At 41.7% G+C, this 18,824-nt stretch overlaps 1 protein-coding gene across 2 annotated transcripts in view; it reads left to right on the top strand.

The window, feature by feature from the left end:
• ACSL1 (acyl-CoA synthetase long chain family member 1) overlaps positions 1 to 18,824 on the top strand; it is a 61,427-nt gene that overhangs the window by 32,331 nt on the left and 10,272 nt on the right. Inside the window, exons 6-14 of one of the 2 annotated variants that reach the window (XM_024194282.2) lie at positions 2,248 to 2,347; positions 2,515 to 2,693; positions 6,746 to 6,778; positions 6,957 to 7,008; positions 7,744 to 7,817; positions 9,969 to 10,046; positions 13,754 to 13,888; positions 14,619 to 14,753; positions 15,755 to 15,850. In XM_024194282.2, coding sequence (XP_024050050.1) covers positions 2,248 to 2,347; positions 2,515 to 2,693; positions 6,746 to 6,778; positions 6,957 to 7,008; positions 7,744 to 7,817; positions 9,969 to 10,046; positions 13,754 to 13,888; positions 14,619 to 14,753; positions 15,755 to 15,850 — 882 coding nt within the window. Of the gene's footprint in view, positions 1 to 2,247; positions 2,348 to 2,514; positions 2,694 to 6,745; positions 6,779 to 6,956; positions 7,009 to 7,743; positions 7,818 to 9,837; positions 9,916 to 9,968; positions 10,047 to 13,753; positions 13,889 to 14,618; positions 14,754 to 15,754; positions 15,851 to 18,824 lie in introns of both variants that reach the window. The other variant, XM_024194276.2, reaches the window with a different exon arrangement.

The following is an 18,824-nucleotide window of genomic DNA, read 5'->3' as shown; positions in this document are numbered from 1 at the left end:
TGTGATGGGGAAACTTTCTCCACCATTATCTGTCTGTAACACAAAGGTGCTTGAATTCTGCTAGTGCAGGAGTATTTGGTACAGTGGATTTCAAGGTGTTATTGCAACAGAAACCTGGTAACATAGCAACTAAAATGGAGGCTACTTTCAGAAAAGTTTAAACAGTGAGTATAAAAGGGGTTGTAATACTCCAGTCCAAAAATATCCAGGTGCTGTTATCAAGATGGCTTTATAGTCTTACAAGCCAATCTAGCAGGCAGGCCTGAACACTGTCTCTACTGTGTGAGCAACTTGGGGTCAACTGTCAAGAGTCGTTATACTGAACTTTACAAAAAGCACACTTTTGGAACATGAGCATGGAAAGATGATACAGCTTACTTATAACATGCACTCCTTCCCAAAAAAAAAAAAAAAAAAAAAAAAATCGTCATGGTTGGTGGCTGATTCAGCCTGGAAATATATAGTACACCTCTGCCTCGATATAACGCTGTCCTCTGGAGCCAAAAAAATCGTACTGCGTTATAGGTGAAACCGCGTTCTATTGAACTTGCTTTGATCCGCAGGAGTGCGCGGCCCTGCCCCCCGGAGCACTGCTTTACTGCGGTATATCAGAATTCGTGTTATATCGGGTCACATTATATCTGGGTAGAGGTGTACCATTAGTATAGGAAACTTAAAGCTTTCCTAGACCAGGTTAACAAACATAACAGAGGCTTGAGATTTAGCAACCTTGGTAGCATATTTAATACCGAACAAAATGTTAGGGGATTAACCAATTTAATGTTACACAAACATAGTACCACTTGTTCAGGCAATGAAGTAACTGGCTAACTTCCTCTGAAAACACTGAGGTTTTTTCTCTAATATTTTTGCTCTAGTAAAAGCTTAGAGAGCCCTTTAGGATTATGGATCCAGTTTCAGATAAATTTTTAAAATGTCTGCTGCTTTCACCACTAACTGGAATTGGTGAACATTACAGATGTTGAAAAATACTCAGTCCTACAATATTATAGAATTTGTGACAAAACTCAAAGTACCAGGAAGGAAGACTTGAATTGTCTGTTTCTAGGCACACAGAAAAGCCAGGGAGACTTTCATCTCATGGTAGTCACAAATCCTAGAATTTGGCATAGCTACATGGGTATTGCATATAACTGGTTCTCTTTAGTGAACAACTTTCACTGTCCTGTTTTTTAGACATCCTCTGAATGCATGACTGCCTTGTACAAGGATGCTTTAGGATCTAACCTGCCTAAATTCTTGGCATAAGGTTGTAATAGCTATTGTGCTTGCTGAGATATGTAACAAATTATCCAGTGAACTATTCCCATTTCAACTTGCAGTTGTCTGTCTGAGTACCTGTGGAGAGCTCCTCACCAAGCAGAGGGCATATATCTAGCTCAGCATATATTACAGAATGGCTCCTTACTAACTAGAGATTTTTCTGCCCATTTGGACTTTTACTTATGGAAGTGATGTGTGTGATCTCAATCTCCAAAGTAGTAGACCCCTTCTTTTCAAGAGGGAAAGGTGACCATATGGCATTTGGATTATTAGTTTTGTCTGAAGTGTACCACCATCTATAGACTGGCTTGCATCAGTTTACCAAACATATTCAAGGCTCCTGCATACCTAGCCACTATCAGACTGCACCAACTTGCACTGAATGACAAGCACTGACACTTGAAGCACTTCAGTGTTGGCTCATACAGAGGGTTGCTGTGCCAGGGATTGAAGTTAATCTAATAAAAGCACTGAATGAGTAGAAATCCCTGTGCTCCCACTTATAAAGCACACTCCCATGAACAGGTAGAATCAAAAGGAAGAAACTGGAGGGAGACAAGAATAGAATGGGTGCATGTAGGAGAAGCTAGCTAGTAGAAAAGGACTTGGTGGGTTCTCCCCCCCCCCCCCTCAAAAGGGCAAGACTAATTTGTGTGTGTGTGTGTGTGTGTGTGTGTGTGTGTGTGTGTTTGTGGGAGAGGGGTTTGTCCAGAACTAGCATCTGCTCCCATATAACTGAGAACTACTGGTAGGCCAGCTTGCTTGTTAGTATCTCTGAAAACTAACCACCTATACTATGCACTCCTGGGTAAACAAATGACCGTTAAAAGAACAAGCAACTCTTGTTGGGCAAATTTCCAAACACTGAAGATTTCCTTATTTGAATGCTAACATCAGGTTCCTTCGCACTCTGCTGTTTGGACTAGTAAACTCATATTGACTTGTGCTTTTCTTTCTTCACAGTGGGTTCTCATTGAACAGGGATGTTACACCTACTCCATGGTGGTGGTGCCACTTTATGATACGCTGGGAGCTGATGCAATCAGTTATATTGTGAACAAAGGTATGATTCTTTCAGTAGTTCAGCAGCTAAACATCAGATGACAGGCTTGACTGGTAAAAATGATTGTTGCCTTTATTCAAAATAACCCTCTGATACAAACCTGTCTGGATCAGGTCTAATAATTAGATAAGTCAAACTTTTACTAATAGCACTCTTCTCCTAATTAGCTGATGTAGGACTGGTTTTCTGTGACAAATCTGACAAGGCCAAGCTTCTGCTGGATAATGTGGAAAGGGGAGAAACTCCAGTCCTCAACACCATTGTTATCATGGAATCCTTTGATAGTGATCTCGTAGAACGTGGGAAGAAGTGTGGGGTTGAAATTCTCAGCCTGAGAGAATTGGAGGTAAGCACTGAAGTCTTCCCCTACTTCACTGTAAAACTATGGGTATAGAGGAGATACTGGGTGGAAACAGTAAAGTGCCCTGGAGAGTTGGAGTCAGCAGAGTAATTCATCCTGTTCAGATGGCTGGTTACAAAATCTTGATCTTTGACCAAGAGTGAAGGGAAAAGGTTTGACTTCTATTTACACAGGACGCCCTTTTTAGAAAGTAAACAATTCGCTAGTAGTGTTTCACAATGCTTAAATGAGTCTACAAAATATTTTCCAAGGTGGATACAAAAATTAGTGAAATTGGTTCAAGGGTAACACTAAAACCTAAATCTTACCATTAATATTTACATCTAGAGTAGATGTCTGAACAATTCTGCTACTCCTTTATCTTAGTCCTATTTCATAAAGTACTAGCTGCACTAAAACTCAAATGGTGGGTTTATACACAGAATAACTACTTGTACTGATCTTGTTCAGTGCACATAGTCATGGACTGGGTGTCCCTGACAATTTGGTACTCAAACACCAACACTGTGCCATCTTCTAGTTGGAATCTTAAATTAAGGCTTACGGCCTCTGCTAGTAAATGGACAAGGTACAGCTATCGTACATGTCTCCTGAGGTCAAGAAAATCTAGTACAGCCTCATTCTGAGGAATGCTAATATGGGGAGAGAGGAGCAGGTGTTTGTAGATTCATCTGTTTAGTAGTTCTGAATCTAAGGCAATGGTGAATAAAAACAAATTACCTACTACAGAGGGAATGGGAGGGAGTGCCAGTTTTTCTAAAAACTCTTTTTCTGGAGCTTAGCACAACTGAACTTGGCTTAGTGATTTGGAAACTTAACATGAAGCTGTCTTGCTGGATTTTATACCACTTATACTGGCCCCACAAAACAATGGCAATGGCATGAAGTGGAACACTGGCCTTCTAGGAGTACCGTCTGGAAGCCCATAAAATATTCAAAAGGTATATAACCATTCTTCTGCTTCAGGCTGCCATAATGAGCTTTGATTGAGGCAGTATAACTTCAAAGTACAGAACTGGGGGATAGGCTTGCAGTTTGCATCCTTCAACCAAAAAATGTCAGGGCTCATAGGCTCACTTGTGACACTTCAATTGAATAGACCATCTAGTCAGTAAAATGGACAGTTTTCAGATGTGGAATTTGAGAGAAGTGGCACATCTTTCCATGTAAAGCTATAGAATTTTAAATTTAACCAGGCTTCGATTGGGAAATTGGTGAACACAAGACTCACTGATATCTAACTCCCAAGTGATATGTTTGATCCCCTTGTTCCTCACTAACTGAGGTACACTCCTGAATTTCACTGAACCAAAATCTTTGCTGCAGTTAGACTGCTGGGAAAAAGCATTTTCCTTTTGGTGAAGGTGTACAGATAACAAAACAGTGGAGGTCATTACCAAGGAACAGCTACTTGCATGTGTGTTTGGAGGTGAGGGGGTAAAACTGGTATAATTCTGAGAAGGTTTGAACTAGACTTGACCAAAACCCAAAGAATAACCTGGGATACTAAAGCCAGTCCTTTTGCTTAAGGGCTAGTGCAATTCCAGTGCTTTAAAAGTAATTTTATTTAAAGAGTGGCTTGTAACACTCAGGCTTTCATAAAAGCAGCTTATTCTAACTATCCTAGAGCAGTAGCTCCTAGATTGCCTTTCTGTTAATTTTTTTTCCTCCTCCAAGTGATGATTCGCTCCCATTTGTCCCCAGTGGGAGCTGCTGGGTACTGAGTGCTTTATTTAATAATAATCAAAAAAGTGGCCCACAACTTGAAGTGCACAATACCTGGGAAGGTAGCTAAAGTCTGACCTGCATTTGCCCAGTTAATGGGAAAATATTCAGTCCTCACTGCACATAAGATGAGTATTAGAATGTATCTATTGAGACTTAACCCTGAAGAGTATACAATACAATCAACATAGTCTCCTGGGTCTTACCATGAATAAGTAATAGAGTGCCACTAGAAGTTTAGTACTACATCTGGCAGCAGTGCCCTGATCCAATCCAGTCTTGCAAATGTGGCATAGTTGCCTGTCCATGAAATCACATCTTAAGAAAAAGATATAACATGGTCACAAATGATATGCCATGGAAATGTTAAGTGCATTTTCCCAATGCATTAAGTCTTTATTAAAACAAAAAACCCTTGACCTAAACAGCCTAAAATCTCTAATTTTTAAAACGCAAAACAGTGAAGAGACTAAGGCTGTCTACGCTGCACTTTTAACAATAAGCACCGATGTTGACAGTGTTTTTGTTGGCTCTCCTGCTGACAAAACTACTGCTCCTTGTTGGGGTGGTTTTATTTTTTGGCAGGAGAGCTCTCGCTCGCCTACAAAGAGCAGCTATGCTGCATGCCTTGCAGTGGCAAGGTTTATTGGCACAACTGAGCTTCTGTAAGCTGTGCAGTGTAGACATAGCCTAAGCCTTTAATTCAGGGTGGGGACAGTCACAAGGAAATGTTCAATGCTTAGTTTCTTATACCTTGAGGTAAAGACCATGGTAAAACTGACACACACAGAATTATTTCAGGTTTAAAACCGTTAATCTTTTGACAAATTGAAATGTTGATTTATATGGGTTCTTTAACTACTGTCATTCCTAATTAGGATTAAAAACACTTAGTCTTGAAACCTTTAAGCTCATTAACACTGAAATTTCATACTCAAATATGCTTGGCTTTTAGCCATTATCTCTACTACTGGTCAGAAGGGAAAACTTCAGGCTCTACTTAACTTTTTCTAGATGTTGGAACGTTTGTCAGCCTCTTTAGCCAAAAGGTCAGACAAATCTCAAATGACAAGAGGCCCTAATCAAAATAGGGGATGCAGATTCTAAGCCCTACTCTGTTCCCATTGTGGTGCAAAGTGAGCAGAAACCACCTGTGAGCTCCCTTCCTAAACTCTGGAGTAGGGAGGATGGGGGATGGAGAAGAGTGGCTGGAGTGTGCTCTGTCAGCTAGTGTAAATTGGAACAGACCCCAAGCTGTTGTAACCTGGGCTATAGCTGAGAATCCAGGAGCTGCACCCACCGCACCCCACCCCCGGTTGCAATGAAGCTTCCTCTGCTTGAAGCTCCCCTAATGTACAGCTCCTATCCTGCTCTCCCTGAAGTTCCCACAGCCTGGTGATTAACGAAGCAACTGGAGTTTCTCTGCTCCATTACAGTGTTGGCAGGGAAGGAATGGCAGCTGGTAAGTGCTTTTGGCACTTGTGTAGGGAAACAGTGGGAGGCAGCTAGGGAGAAGGTGCTCCCCATCTTCTTGTAATGACAGGCTGTTCCAAACATTGACATTCAAAAGTCACAGGGAGCATATTTCTAATTCATAAACGATAGTCACTTCAACAGTAACTCTGTAAGTCCACAGCATGGGCACCATCATGCTAGAATAATGGACTTGTCTTCAAGGTGGTATTGGCATGATATTGGACGCTAAAGTCTTCTGTGACATCTGACAGTAGCACAACGATTAAAAAGTTAGTGCCCCATCTGCATTGATGAAGCATGTGAAACAAGGAGTCTGTTTTCAAAACAAAGTGCAGAATTAATGGTGGCTTTAAAAGTAAAGACTGTCGTCATCTGGGACCAATGCTGCTAAAAGGTACTTTCTCTTGAAAATGTCAACAATGGCTTCTGTTACATTAAAGGTTGACCATGGTGAATACACCTATACCATGGTTCACTAGATCAGAATAGGAGTGTGAACTGGTTGCTATCACACTGAGAATTTAGGTGACATGCCTATCTCCTCTGCCACATGTAAATTGGAAACTATGCTTAATCTTATTCCACAGAGCATGGGTTACTTATCACTTCATAAATAAGACACTAAATTTACTGCTATGTTTTTGAAGGGGCATTGTCAGGTCACTGTTTGCATATATGCTGCACAAGCATATGGCACTTAAAAGTTCTGTTACTTTTGATCATAAAGGAATAAATTTTAACCAGCTTGGTGTCTAAATGACACAGGTTGTTATGAAAGGAAATATATTAAAGCAAATGTGGTTATCCTACTCATGTCTGTCTCCTAAATTTTTTAGGAGGTGGGGAGAGCTCACAGACAAAAACCTGTGGTAAGTATCAAACTACCAAAAAGAGAACTGATCTGCACTAGTTATAATTTCAGTCTTTAGATCAAACTAAGGCACCAGTGTGTCATCTTCTGTGGCTCAAAGTAAAATTGGTACTTTGATTTTGTCCTGCAAAATCTCTTTATACTGAATTGGCTTATTTTTTTATTATTTTTAAAAGCCTCCAAATCCAGAAGATCTAGCAGTCATCTGTTTCACCAGTGGAACTACAGGTACACTTAATTATGCTGGACTTTCTATATTCTACTTTTATGGACAAAGATCATTCGGAAGGCTCCTTACCCCATGCTCAATGCTTCTCCTGCTGCTTCAGCATTTCACCTGTTATGGCAGAAAGTAGTAGATGGCAAACTTGTTATAAAACTTGCTGGGTTAGCCAATGGAAAATTGAAGTGCTTGACACACAATTCCTGGAGCCTAAAATGCACTTTAAGAAGAGAGGTATCAGGATTGGCTTGCTGCTAACACAGGATGAAGAGCTCTGTGTAGCTCAAAAGCTTGTCTCCTTCAACAGAATCTCACTCCCTCCTTTTTGTCTCAAAAACAATGAGACTTGTATTAAAATAATTTGTAAAGGATTGAGTTTAGAAGTTGACTTCAGTGTTAAACATCTTTGTCAAATTCTTTCCAAAATCCCTTCCTTCTGGAGATATTTAGCTACCAAACATGGAAGATATTAAAGGCCTTCTATTTGTCTTTATTCCTCAAAACCATTTGAACAGAACAGGTGCTGTCTAACTTTGCAAACTGTTAGCAATTTCTATCCCTTCATTAAGTTTTACTTAGTTCATACAATTAGCCTTAGTTTTAAGTGTTGTGCATCTATCCATTAAAGCCCTTTCGAGTCTTCCCTAGAGGTAAGTGATAAAGTGAATATTATCTCCACTTGATATTTTAATGTGTATAAACCCTTCACTGTTGGATTTTAATGTTTATTTCCTCTTTAGGAAACCCCAAAGGAGCTATGATTACTCATCAAAATATAGTGAGCAATGCTTCAGCTTTTGTGAAAGCTACAGAGGTAAACTTAAAGGCTGACTCTTAAGGCTTAGCCCATAAGAAGGAAAGCCTTTTCAGAAAGAAATGGTATTGAAAATGTCTAACACACACTATTTCACTAAGTTCTTTAGGCTCCTAAAGTCTGTCTGATACTACTTGAACCCATCTTATCAAAACGTCACCAGTATAAGACAGCTGTCCTGAAATTGGCAACTCCACACACTGAATTCCTGAAACGTTTGCTAATTGCTCTCCCATCCCCCAAAACCTTAAAAATAAAATATCAAATCAGTCTCTATTGCTTAATCCATTGGTCTGTGGTTGATTTGGCAGCTTGGTATTTAGTGACTTCCAAGGCAAGAGATTGGTAAAGCTGCAAGATTTAGACTCAGTCCAAAAATCTGGTAGCATAAATTTTTCTCATGTCGTTCCCTCTGACAGGTGGGTTCCCCACACCTACACTGATCTGTGTAGCAATTATTGCGGTGACTTAAACTAGTGTCAAGGTGAAGCAAAGTCCTTCTAGGCATCTTGAAACTAATTATACTAAGTCTGGGGTAATAGTGCAAGTTGAACAATTGACAATACCCTGAACTTCCCCATCTGAAGACTTGTCTCCATTTAGAAAAATGACAGTCTAGTTTAGTTTAGCTCCAGCTAAACACATGTGAGCTAATTCCAGTTCAAACTCTTTCCTAATGTAGAGGTGGGGGTAATGCTTTTTAGCTATTTGAGATGTAGCCTAGGCTCCTACCCTCTTTTTAGTAAAGACAGATCCTGAAAAAGGGTCAGATGAGGTGGTTTCCCATATTCCTTTCATCTCTGCTGCTCTCTTGCAATATAACAGGCTGTAAAACTAATTCCATTAAATTATGTAGTATGTTTTTTCCACTGGTTCTCTAGAGCAGATCATAAAATAGCTTTCTCTAATTTTCCAAGTCCAATTTGGAGACTACTTTGCCTCTGGCCCATTGAGTTAGAAACAGGATGGCTAAAGTTATTTTATGGTCCATACCCTTGGAGAAGCAAGTGGATGAGCCTGCAAGAAGCATAACTGTTCATACTTGCTGTTGGGTGCAGATCTTTGGTTTAGGGTGCAGACTGACTAAAGCCTGTTTACTCCATGGTTCTCAATCCAGGGGTCGGTGTACCCCAGGGGTATGCAGAGGTCTACCAGGGATACTCAACTCATCTAGATCAGTGTTTCTCAACCTGGGGATTGTGACCCTGGGTGGGGTGGGGTTGCCTGACAGGTTTAGGAGGCTACAAGTGCAGGACTGGCATTAGGGGATGCAAGAATGGCAATTGCACAGGGCCCCATGCTGTAGTGGGCCCTGTGAAGCTAAGTTACATGCTTCAGACAAGGCTTGCATGTGGAAAAACAGGCTCAAGTATTGCACTGAAATTGAAATATATTGTACTTTGATTTATTTTATAATTGTATGGTAAAAATGAAAAACATTTTCAATAATGTGCTGTGACACTTATGTATGATTTTTGTAAGCAAGTAGTTTAAGTGAGGTGAAACTTGGGGTACATAAGATGGGTACAGTAGTCTGGAAAGGTTGAGAACCACTGCTTACTGTGCTTTAGCTAGCTATTAGTCTGTTAGTGTACTTACGGTAGATTGGGCAAAAACTTCCGAGTGGGATAAACAATGTCTCTTCCTACCCATGGCACACCGCTTTAATCTGGTTCTTTTCAACGTGTACATCTTCTGAGCACTTGACTACTCTTAATTGTCCCAAAAGTGACTTCCTCTATCCTTGTAGGATAAGAAATGACTGCTGTACACGTCACAACACTAACTTCCGAAAACCCCCCTCAAATCTAACACTTATGTCAAAAGTCTCATCCCTATGCTATTTTGGACTTTGGTCAAAGTATGTAAAAGCCAAGCATACCTTTTACGAATAAAATAAATTTGGAGTCTGGGGTGTGCCCTAGAGTTGAGAAGTGTTGCAATAAGCCTTTGTGCTACAAATTGTAATTACTGTGAAGATTTAAGTTGATCTCTATCCTGCTTGGCGTTTCCCTCACAGAAAGCAATCATTCCTGGTACAGAAGATGTTCTGATCTCATTCTTGCCCCTGGCCCATATGTTTGAAAGAATTGTGGAGGTAGGAATCTGCATGTACTACATTGCTATTCCGAAATCTCACTTTTTTTACAGAGTGCATGTGTCTTGAACCCCAGTGACACACACATTTCCTTTTTGCCTCTTGCACACATGTTTGAAAGACTAGTCCAGGTAAGTGTCCGAAGAAAACAAATTATTGTCTGGATAATGTGAGTATCGGGCATTTCACTTCCCGTTAACTATGAGCTTTAGCTTTACTGAAAAGTAGGTAGTTTCAGGAATAAGTTTATTAAGAACTGTATAATGGAGCACTTGTTTCAAAATACTTACACTGGCCATGACTTTCTCTAACACAACCATTAAGGCCTTTCCCTTGGTTATTTAGTTGCAGTATTAACTCTAAAGGTCTTAATGTTTAGAGTGCAAAACGCTGGGAGTGCTGCTGCTATGATGTGAGTGGAGTGGGGAGAAGAGTTCTCAAAGGTGGAATTGAGGGTGGGTGGAACTGATTCACTATGAAGAGGCTATTACCACTGTAAAATTGACTAGTGGTTCTTGAAACTCAAGTCTACCAACACTTATATTCTCATCACTTAAAGTGTAGCAGCCACCTTGCTAGAGCAAACTCTCTCTGAACTGGTTGTCTCTGTAGTACACTGGCTTTCTCCTAGTTCAGCAATCTGTAATGGCTTCAGAATACTCATGATTTTGCAAGACGTAAGCAGTTAACCAGACAGATAGGAAGTTGTGATGTAAACGGATCTTTCGCGGGATAAAAACCTGCACTTGAGTGCTATGTAGTCCAGGTATTTGTAAGAAACCTAGAGTACTCTGCTTTAAAGCAATCTTGACAGACACATTGATTGCTCATTAAGTTACTTCTAACTACATTCAAAGTAATGGCTTTGAGTTTCTAGCGCTCTTCCTTTTGTCTAAGGAAACATAATTTGGAGCTTAGAAATTTTGTAATTCAGATCTGTAACCCAAATTTCACAGTGGTGGGAGGCAATTGGGTTTCCACTTGGACCATGCATCCAACATCTCTAGATTGAAACCTAGTCTACCTCCCAATTTCAGATATAGGAAAGGTTAACTGTGGTGCTGTCAGTGTACTTATTTGACTCCACTATTTCAATAGTTGGAAAGCTTTTCCAGAATGAGGTCACTGTTACCACCTCCAGTCATAAGCTACATAAACTGCCTATGCAGCCATTCATCACAACTGAATCTTGTGCTAGGGGGAATGCAGACTTTCATTTGTTCCTGCCAGTGTTGGAGTCAAATGTTGATTACACATGTGGCAGCTCCTTGAGCTACCACTTGACTAATAGTAGCCCTGTTATAGCACACCACTCTGAATGATTAATGAAATCATGAGAAGGTATAATTCTAGGCAAAACAGCTGCTCTTGGCCCAGCAGTCTTTAAAATCCTTTGCTCACTTGGCTGGGGGCAGCAAGTGGGAAAAGTTATGGGGAAAAAATGTCATCATGCCATCCATTGCAGGTATACCACCTGAAATAAGTTGAATAGTAAGCAAATGACAAGACAAATTAGCTATGCTAATATACTATAATCATTGTGGTATGTGGTAGTAATAGTTGTAACATTTGCTCGCTTCAGGATGGTGTAGGGAATGAGTAAAAGATTGGGTGGCCTCTAAAAGAAGCCACTGAAGTAAGAAACATAAGCAGATGGCTTGCGAAAAGATAGAGAACATACGTTTGCCAGTTTGTTCTAAGACTTAAGCTGGGTAAAATGTGCAGCAGCCATCAGGAGAGCTACAGTCTTAATCTCAAGAGTTTCCTCCTTCCCCTGGCAGCCTGCTTCTCCCTGTCCTCTCCTTCCTTAAATCACAGGGTATCACTCTAACTGGAAGGACCCTGACAGCTAGCAGCAGACTCTTGCTGCTGAGTATGCAGCAACTTGGCTGTTAGCTATCCAGTAGGAGAACCAGCATATCCTTCTTGGAGAAGCTGGTCCAGTGTGGAAAGGATTTGGCAGCAGAGGGGCAGTGGGACTCTGCATTTGGGGTAGGGTACAGAGGACTTAATGAGGGAAAACCAAGAGGGCTTTCAGTTACTGGTGAGGAGAGACCTCTCTTCTTCCCCCCCCCCCCCCGGCCCCCCCAAGGTGAACTGGTATTTCTAATAAACAGGATTGCCTTGTTCTTGGACCTGTCAGTGCTCAGTCCATATTGAAAAGCTAGTCTTGTAAATCCCAGTAGACTCTAGCTACTGCAGACTTTCATCACCTGAAAGAACTTTGACCAATCAACTTTGTAGACCAATCAACTTTGGCAGGCTGAGTGCACGGACACCATATGCAGGTGGTTGGTGACTCTGCCTGAACTGATGTGCAGGGGAAGAATGTGCCATATAGTAGCAGAACATGGGTGTGGGGGGACAGACATTGAGCCTATATTGTGGGGGAAGAGAACAAAGACAAATCTGAGGACAAGGAAAGAAAAGCATAGAGAATAGCCCAAGAGAAGGTACGGAGAAAACGGCAAGAATCAGTAGGGAGATCACTTCGGGGGGTGGAGGGGAGACCTACAGATAGGGATAAACTATAACAAGGGATTGGGATTAAAGAGGGAAAACAGAGGGTTCAATGTAGTCTTCCTATTCCTTTCCCTGTCTTTAGCCCAAAAGGGGGGGGGGGAGTGAACTTGCTTTTCTCAAGGAGGGGAAAGGGGAAGAGTAGGCATTTCTCCTCTGCCAGAATTGTCCCAGGCCCACCTCTACCATCCACCCCCTTCAATCCATCCTCCTGTGGAACAGGGGCAGGTAAACCAAAATGCAGAAGTATAAAATAAGTGGTGAAGACCAGAGACTCCATATTGTCTGCACTTAAGGTAGCACATTCAGTCTGACTGACATGGGAATTTCTTGACCTACAGTAGGGAAGCCAAGTAAATGGGAACAGACATCCTGCTTCATAGTTGGTTTCAGTATTTTAATAGATGGGTCTAGAGTTCCTGTAGTCACAAATATAGCTTTGCCACTGCCTGCTTTTCAATCCCTGCCACCACTTGCCTACCTGGCCAGTGCTCTCCAGACACTGTAGTTTACTTCTGCTGCTAGGCTCCTCCCATGCCTTATCCCACTGTCTTAAGGTCCCTGGCCTGCCTCTGCAGCTTAGAATATAGGACTGGAAGGAACCTTGAGAGGTCATCTAGTCCAGTCCCCTGCACTCGTGGCAGGACTAAGTATTATCTAGATCAGGGGTTGGCAACCTTTCAGAAGTGGTGTGTGGTGTGCCGAATCTTCATTTATTCACTCTAATTTAAGGTTTCGTGTGCCAGTCATACATTTTAATGTTTTTAGAAGTTCTCTTTCTATAAGTCTATTTTATTTATATAAATATAAAAAATAATCTAAACTATTGTATGTAAAGTAAATAAGGTTTTTAAAATGTTTAAGAAGCTTCATTTAAAATTAAATTAAAATGCAGAGCCCCCCAGACCGGTGGCCAGGACCCGGGCAGTGTGAGTGCCACTGAAAATCAGCTCGTGTGCCGCCTTTGGCACGCATGCCATAGGTTGCCTACCCCTGATCTAGATTATCCCTGACAGGTTTGTCTAACCTGCTCTTAAAAATCTCCAATGATGAAAATTCCCCAATGAGCTGCTTTGTCTCCCTTGGTGCTTCATCTTTCCTGTCCTACCCTGAAATGAAACACTCTTCCAGAGGCTCCTTCCCACTACTACCACTTCAGCCCCCCTATAACAATTGGGAAGACTTAAGATGGACTTAGCATGGGTGGGGTGGAAGCTGCCAAGACTAGAGAAAATACTGGATCATCAGTTTAACCTGCTCTAAATGTATCTCTTTAACTATAGCTCATGTACTAAAAGCAGTTTTACTATCTTAACAGTGTGTGATTCTCTGCCATGGAGCTCGGATAGGATTCTTCCAGGGGGACATCAGACTACTTATGGATGACTTAAAAACACTGCAGCCAACTGTATTTCCTGTAGTACCAAGACTACTGAACCGGATGTTTGACAAAGTAAGTCTAGTAGCATTAATCTAAAACTTGATCAAATTAAACTGAAAACCACTTTCAGAAAGCTGTGCCAATAGTGGGGTAGGATTCGCTAGCCACCAAAACCTTGGATGGGTCATTAACTTCTAAAACATATGCCTGCATATACAATACCATTAACTATAGTTTCAATCCTTAGAGTTTTAGGTTAATGGTTGGCTGTGTTAGATATCCCTAAAAAGGCAGCATGTTCTGGTGGAGACCAGACTGAGTCAGACCTGGGTTTTAGTCTCTAGTAGAGCTGTATCTCCTGTGTGGCCTTGAGCAAATCGCTTAGGTCCATAAACACTTAGGTCATGGCAAGCAGAGGCATAAATCTCTTCCATGCTAGCCTGATGTGTGCTAAATATTCATGTGGATGCTGCTGACGTGCACCAGAAGTTACTCAGTGTACTCTGATCTAACCTTGTTTCAAAGCAGGGTAGGTCAACACTAACGAACTGCTAGTGCATGTCAGCAGAGTCCATGTGAATACTTCGTGCAAATCAGGCTAGTGCATGGTAGATTTACACCTGATCTTACTATGAATTAAATAGTTATGCAGACAAGCTCTTAGCCTCTCTATATCTTAGGCCTCACATCTGGGATAAAATAATTTATAATAAAAAAAAAAAGACTTTGTGCTTTGCCATAAGAATGAAGGAACACTGTCCTATGAACTTTCTAATACAAGATTTAATTTCATTCATATTAGATCTTTGGACAAGCCAATACTTCACTGAAAAGGTGGATCCTGGACTTTGCTTCCAAGAGGAAAGAAGCAGAACTTAGAAGTGGCATAATTAGAAAGAACAGTCTGTGGGATAAACTGATCTTCCACAAAATACAGGTATGCTTGAAACTCTCTCTGCTCACACAAAAATTCTCATGTTATAAATCTTTGGAGGATTACTCCTTTACTAGTTCTTATGCAAAGAAACATTATGAAATAGATTCTCCTGAAACAAATCTGTCTTGCTTCAAACAGGCAAACAAATAGCATAGAATATCTGAGTAATCTTTCTTTTCTCTACAATACATGTTTGTACAGCACATAGCTATCAAGGCTTCAAATCTTCAGTAATCCCACTTGACTATCCTTTCTCTAATAATAGATTATTTAGGCTCTCTGAAGTGCATGAAGCTGTGAACATTCCTACCAGCATCCTAGCTGAGTGCTTAACATCCTAAGAGATTTGATGCATCTAGTGACCTTGAAATCACTATATCCAAAGCACTTTCTTATAACTGAGCTGTAGGCGTCAGACTATAATCACTCAATATGAATGAGGGAGTGATTAGCTGGGACTCCCTTCAGTCTGGGTAAAGGATGTCTTGGCCAGTCAAGAGCCTATGTGTACATGTGAAACTCAAAGTAAGCTGTTTGCTTGTACTTCTGGTATTGGTGCTTCATTTTAATCATAGATGATGATGACCTGTGCCACTGACTGCCCCTCTCCATACTGTAACTCTGTCTAGCATGGTTAATCAGCAGTTTCACACCCATCCTCCCTACAGTAGGACTGCTGCAAAGCCAAATCCCACAGAGGGGACATGGCTTAAGGCTCTGTAGACTCAGTTGTCTGTGCCAGAGATGCAGTAACAGCATAGTGTGGTCTTTGTGGGTAGTGATTGCAGAAAATGGCTGCAAATAACTGAGTTTAGTTTGAGGATAAAGCAAGTCAAGAAAAAGTTAGCTCATTCTTCTAGAACAGGATACCTTTTAAAACTAGACACGAGTGCCCAGCACTATGGTTTCTCTTGTGACTCTTATTGGGGTGGGAGGACGACTTCTGAATCTCTCATTAAAATGCTGTTAGTGTCCAGAATACCTTGTCTGTCTCTTTTTAGGCAAGTCTGGGAGGAAAAGTAAGACTAATGATCACTGGAGCAGCTCCTGTGTCTGCAAATGTACTAACCTTCCTAAGAGCAGCTCTTGGTTGTCAGGTGAGTTCAGGTTTCAGAGACCAGATTGCATGCATACATGTCTGAACACTGTATACAGTACTAAACACTAGCTAGAAATATACTCCATTAGGAGCTTGCAACAAGAGCTCTATTAAGGATTTTGCTATTTTGGTGAATTAGCTCTAATGCAGTACATTCTAGCAATGGAGCACTCTGGGTAGTGACTACATTGAGTAAAGCCTAATGACTCTTTTTAGAACTGTACACGAAGGCTGAGGCAGAAAGACACACATAAACTACACATCTCAGAATTCACAACTTGCATTTATCACTAGAGCTCTCTGATCATCCAACTGCTTTCTGGTGTCTTAGTATCCTTAGCAGCACCCTTAAGGTGTCTTTGTACTATGAAAAGACATGCCAATGGTGGCATGAGATTCCATGGGGTTTTTCTTTCTCTTTCCCCACTCCATATCAAATGTGACCAGTTTCCAAGTCACTCTTCTAAATCACAGTTCTTGGATCTAAAATTCTGGCTCGGTTTCCTTGTAACTGGTGTATACTCTAACTAAATCTCACACTTCAGTTGGATCTGGGTAACTAGTGTCAATGTGAGGCTGAAATATCCCCATTTAACTCTGGGAGTATTTAGAAGGCTGGCAGTTTAAAACACACAAACCCCCGTGTCCTTGGAGATGAGAATCGTGAGTAGGAATAGAGGTAAAAAAACCTCTATTTGGCACTGGAAATAATTAATAATGGGCTCTTCAGTCTAGCAGAAAAAGGTATAACACAATGCAGTGGCTAGAAGTTGAAGCTAGACAAATTCAGGCTGAAAATAAGGCATATTTTTTTGAGTAATTAACAATTGGAACAGTTTACCAAGGGGTGTGGAGGATTCTCATTGACCACTTTTTAAATCAAGACTGGATATTTTTCTAAAAGGTATGCTCTAGGAGAGTTGGGCAAGTTCTATGGTCTGTGATATACAGGAGGTCAGACTAGATGACCACAATGGTCCCTTCTGGCCTTGGAATCTATGAAGGGAATGCCATGTAGTGTACAACCACACTGGCTAATGTGGCAGGAGTATAGTCCCCTCAGCTTATGTGGAACTATAGCTGGCTGGCAATTGGCTGTCAGCAAAAACGTTCTTAACCAGGCTACGTGAACAGTTGGGTTCAGTGTTTCGTCTTCCTGCTACAGAACTGTAACTTGTCAGCAGCAGATAGATGTGGAGACGACACAAGGGAGGATGCAGGATTCCTGTGGCTCTGACTTCTTCTAAGAATGAAGATTTAATGCACACAAAAATAGAGGTGCTCATGACAGCACTGTCCAGGGCCTCTGAAAATTAGTAAAGCTGTACCACTACTACTCTATGCCATCTAGAATTTTTATGGGGTGGGGGAAATCATACACCTATTTTATTCCTATGAAATAGCGTCTGTTGGAGTAAGCGTTTTTCTTCAGGAAAAACTCCCTCTTGATCCAAACTTTGCCAAATCCAATTTGTTCAAGTGCTGGTCCATATGCTTATTTCACACCTGGTACACATTGAGCCCCATTACACCTAAGACCAAAGATTTGAGGCAAGTAGTGTCCATTGGTCCAGTAAGGACTGAAAACTTTACCTTACCAGAAGATATTTTCACTCTCCTATCCTCAGTCCCCCTCTTTATCTGGCCTGGTCCTCCTTTGACACTTAAACACCAGAAATCACTTTGAGGAGAAGAGGCTCTTAGCCTTCTGTGTCTGCAAATCAGAGCATGCTTCCAATTGTGGAACAGGAGCTACCTCTTCACTGGACAAATCCCAATTCTCTAGCCAAGCCTTCCCCTAGGGGGAATCAAGCCCAGGCAGAACCCATAGGAGGCCTTGGGGCATCCTCCTTCTCCTTGTTATGACTACCCAGGGGACGCCCTAGGTACCCTATGCCTTGGGGGTGGAGGTGGCTGGTTGATCCTTCGTATTGGCCTTACTGGGCTCCTTGGGATTCATGTAAGAGATGACCTGGATCTGTGCAAGAATCTCACCGATCCTCCTCTCCCAGCCAATATCAATCGGCTCTGTCAGAGTTCACAGAGGAAGAAGTCAAACTGGATCCACCAGTCCTGATGGATGTCATCCTCCTCACCTGATGAGGCAGTTACTCCATCATTCCCTCCCCTGCCTGATGACTACACCCAGTGTCAAAAACTGTTAAAGGGTGGTAGTCAAACTCCAGATACCTCTTGAAGAGGTCTAGGACACACAACATGGTCTACTGGACATTCCACAACCCTCTGGCCCCAGTAGAGTCTCTCCCAGTCAGAGGCCATTTTGGAATCCATGGGTCTCTGTGCCATATCCCTGCTTCCTGTACCCCTATCTTGGAAAGGCCTGAAAAGTGTTTTCCATGCCAGCTAAAGGGGTGGAGTTCTTATTTACCCACTCAGTCTTCAGTTCGTAAGTGGTGCAGGCAGCTACAGAGAGGTCCATGATACAGCACCAAGTCTGCTGCATCTGACAAAGGCACTAAATGCCTTGACCTCTTGGGGAGGAGGGTATTCATCAGCTAGTCTCCAATTGGAGTTGCTAACTAGCAAATACTGTTAGCAAAGTATGATTTTTCTGGAATTCAGAGACAAACTTCCCCAGGAAGACAGGGTTCAGTTCCAAGCTCTCATTGGTTGGTGATTGAGACCTTCAAGCAGCAGTAGACACAGCTGACTTTGCATCTAGAGCCATCACCACAGCTGTAGTTATGAAGCATGAATTGTGGCTTAACTCTTTGGGATTCCCCAAGGAGATTCAGAATAATCAAAGTGCAAGGCCCCTCTGGTAATCATGATCTCTTCAATTAGACTGACCAGTCCTCTTTCCCTCCCCTTCCCACTCTCTGCATCCAGGACAACCCACCACTCTCTGGGCCCCAGCCTTGAAGACAACACCACAAGCAAACCTAAAGACCCAGACATCTTCCCTCCTTCCTGCCCCATCCTATCCCCCCAGGCATTTTATCACAAAAGCC

The sequence above is a fragment of the Terrapene carolina genome, unplaced genomic scaffold (assembly GCF_002925995.2).
Source record: "Terrapene carolina triunguis isolate 2854851 unplaced genomic scaffold, T_m_triunguis-2.0 Scaffold66, whole genome shotgun sequence".
Taxonomy (NCBI): Eukaryota; Metazoa; Chordata; order Testudines; family Emydidae; genus Terrapene; species Terrapene triunguis.
This window is presented reverse-complemented; position numbering and strand designations above follow the sequence as displayed.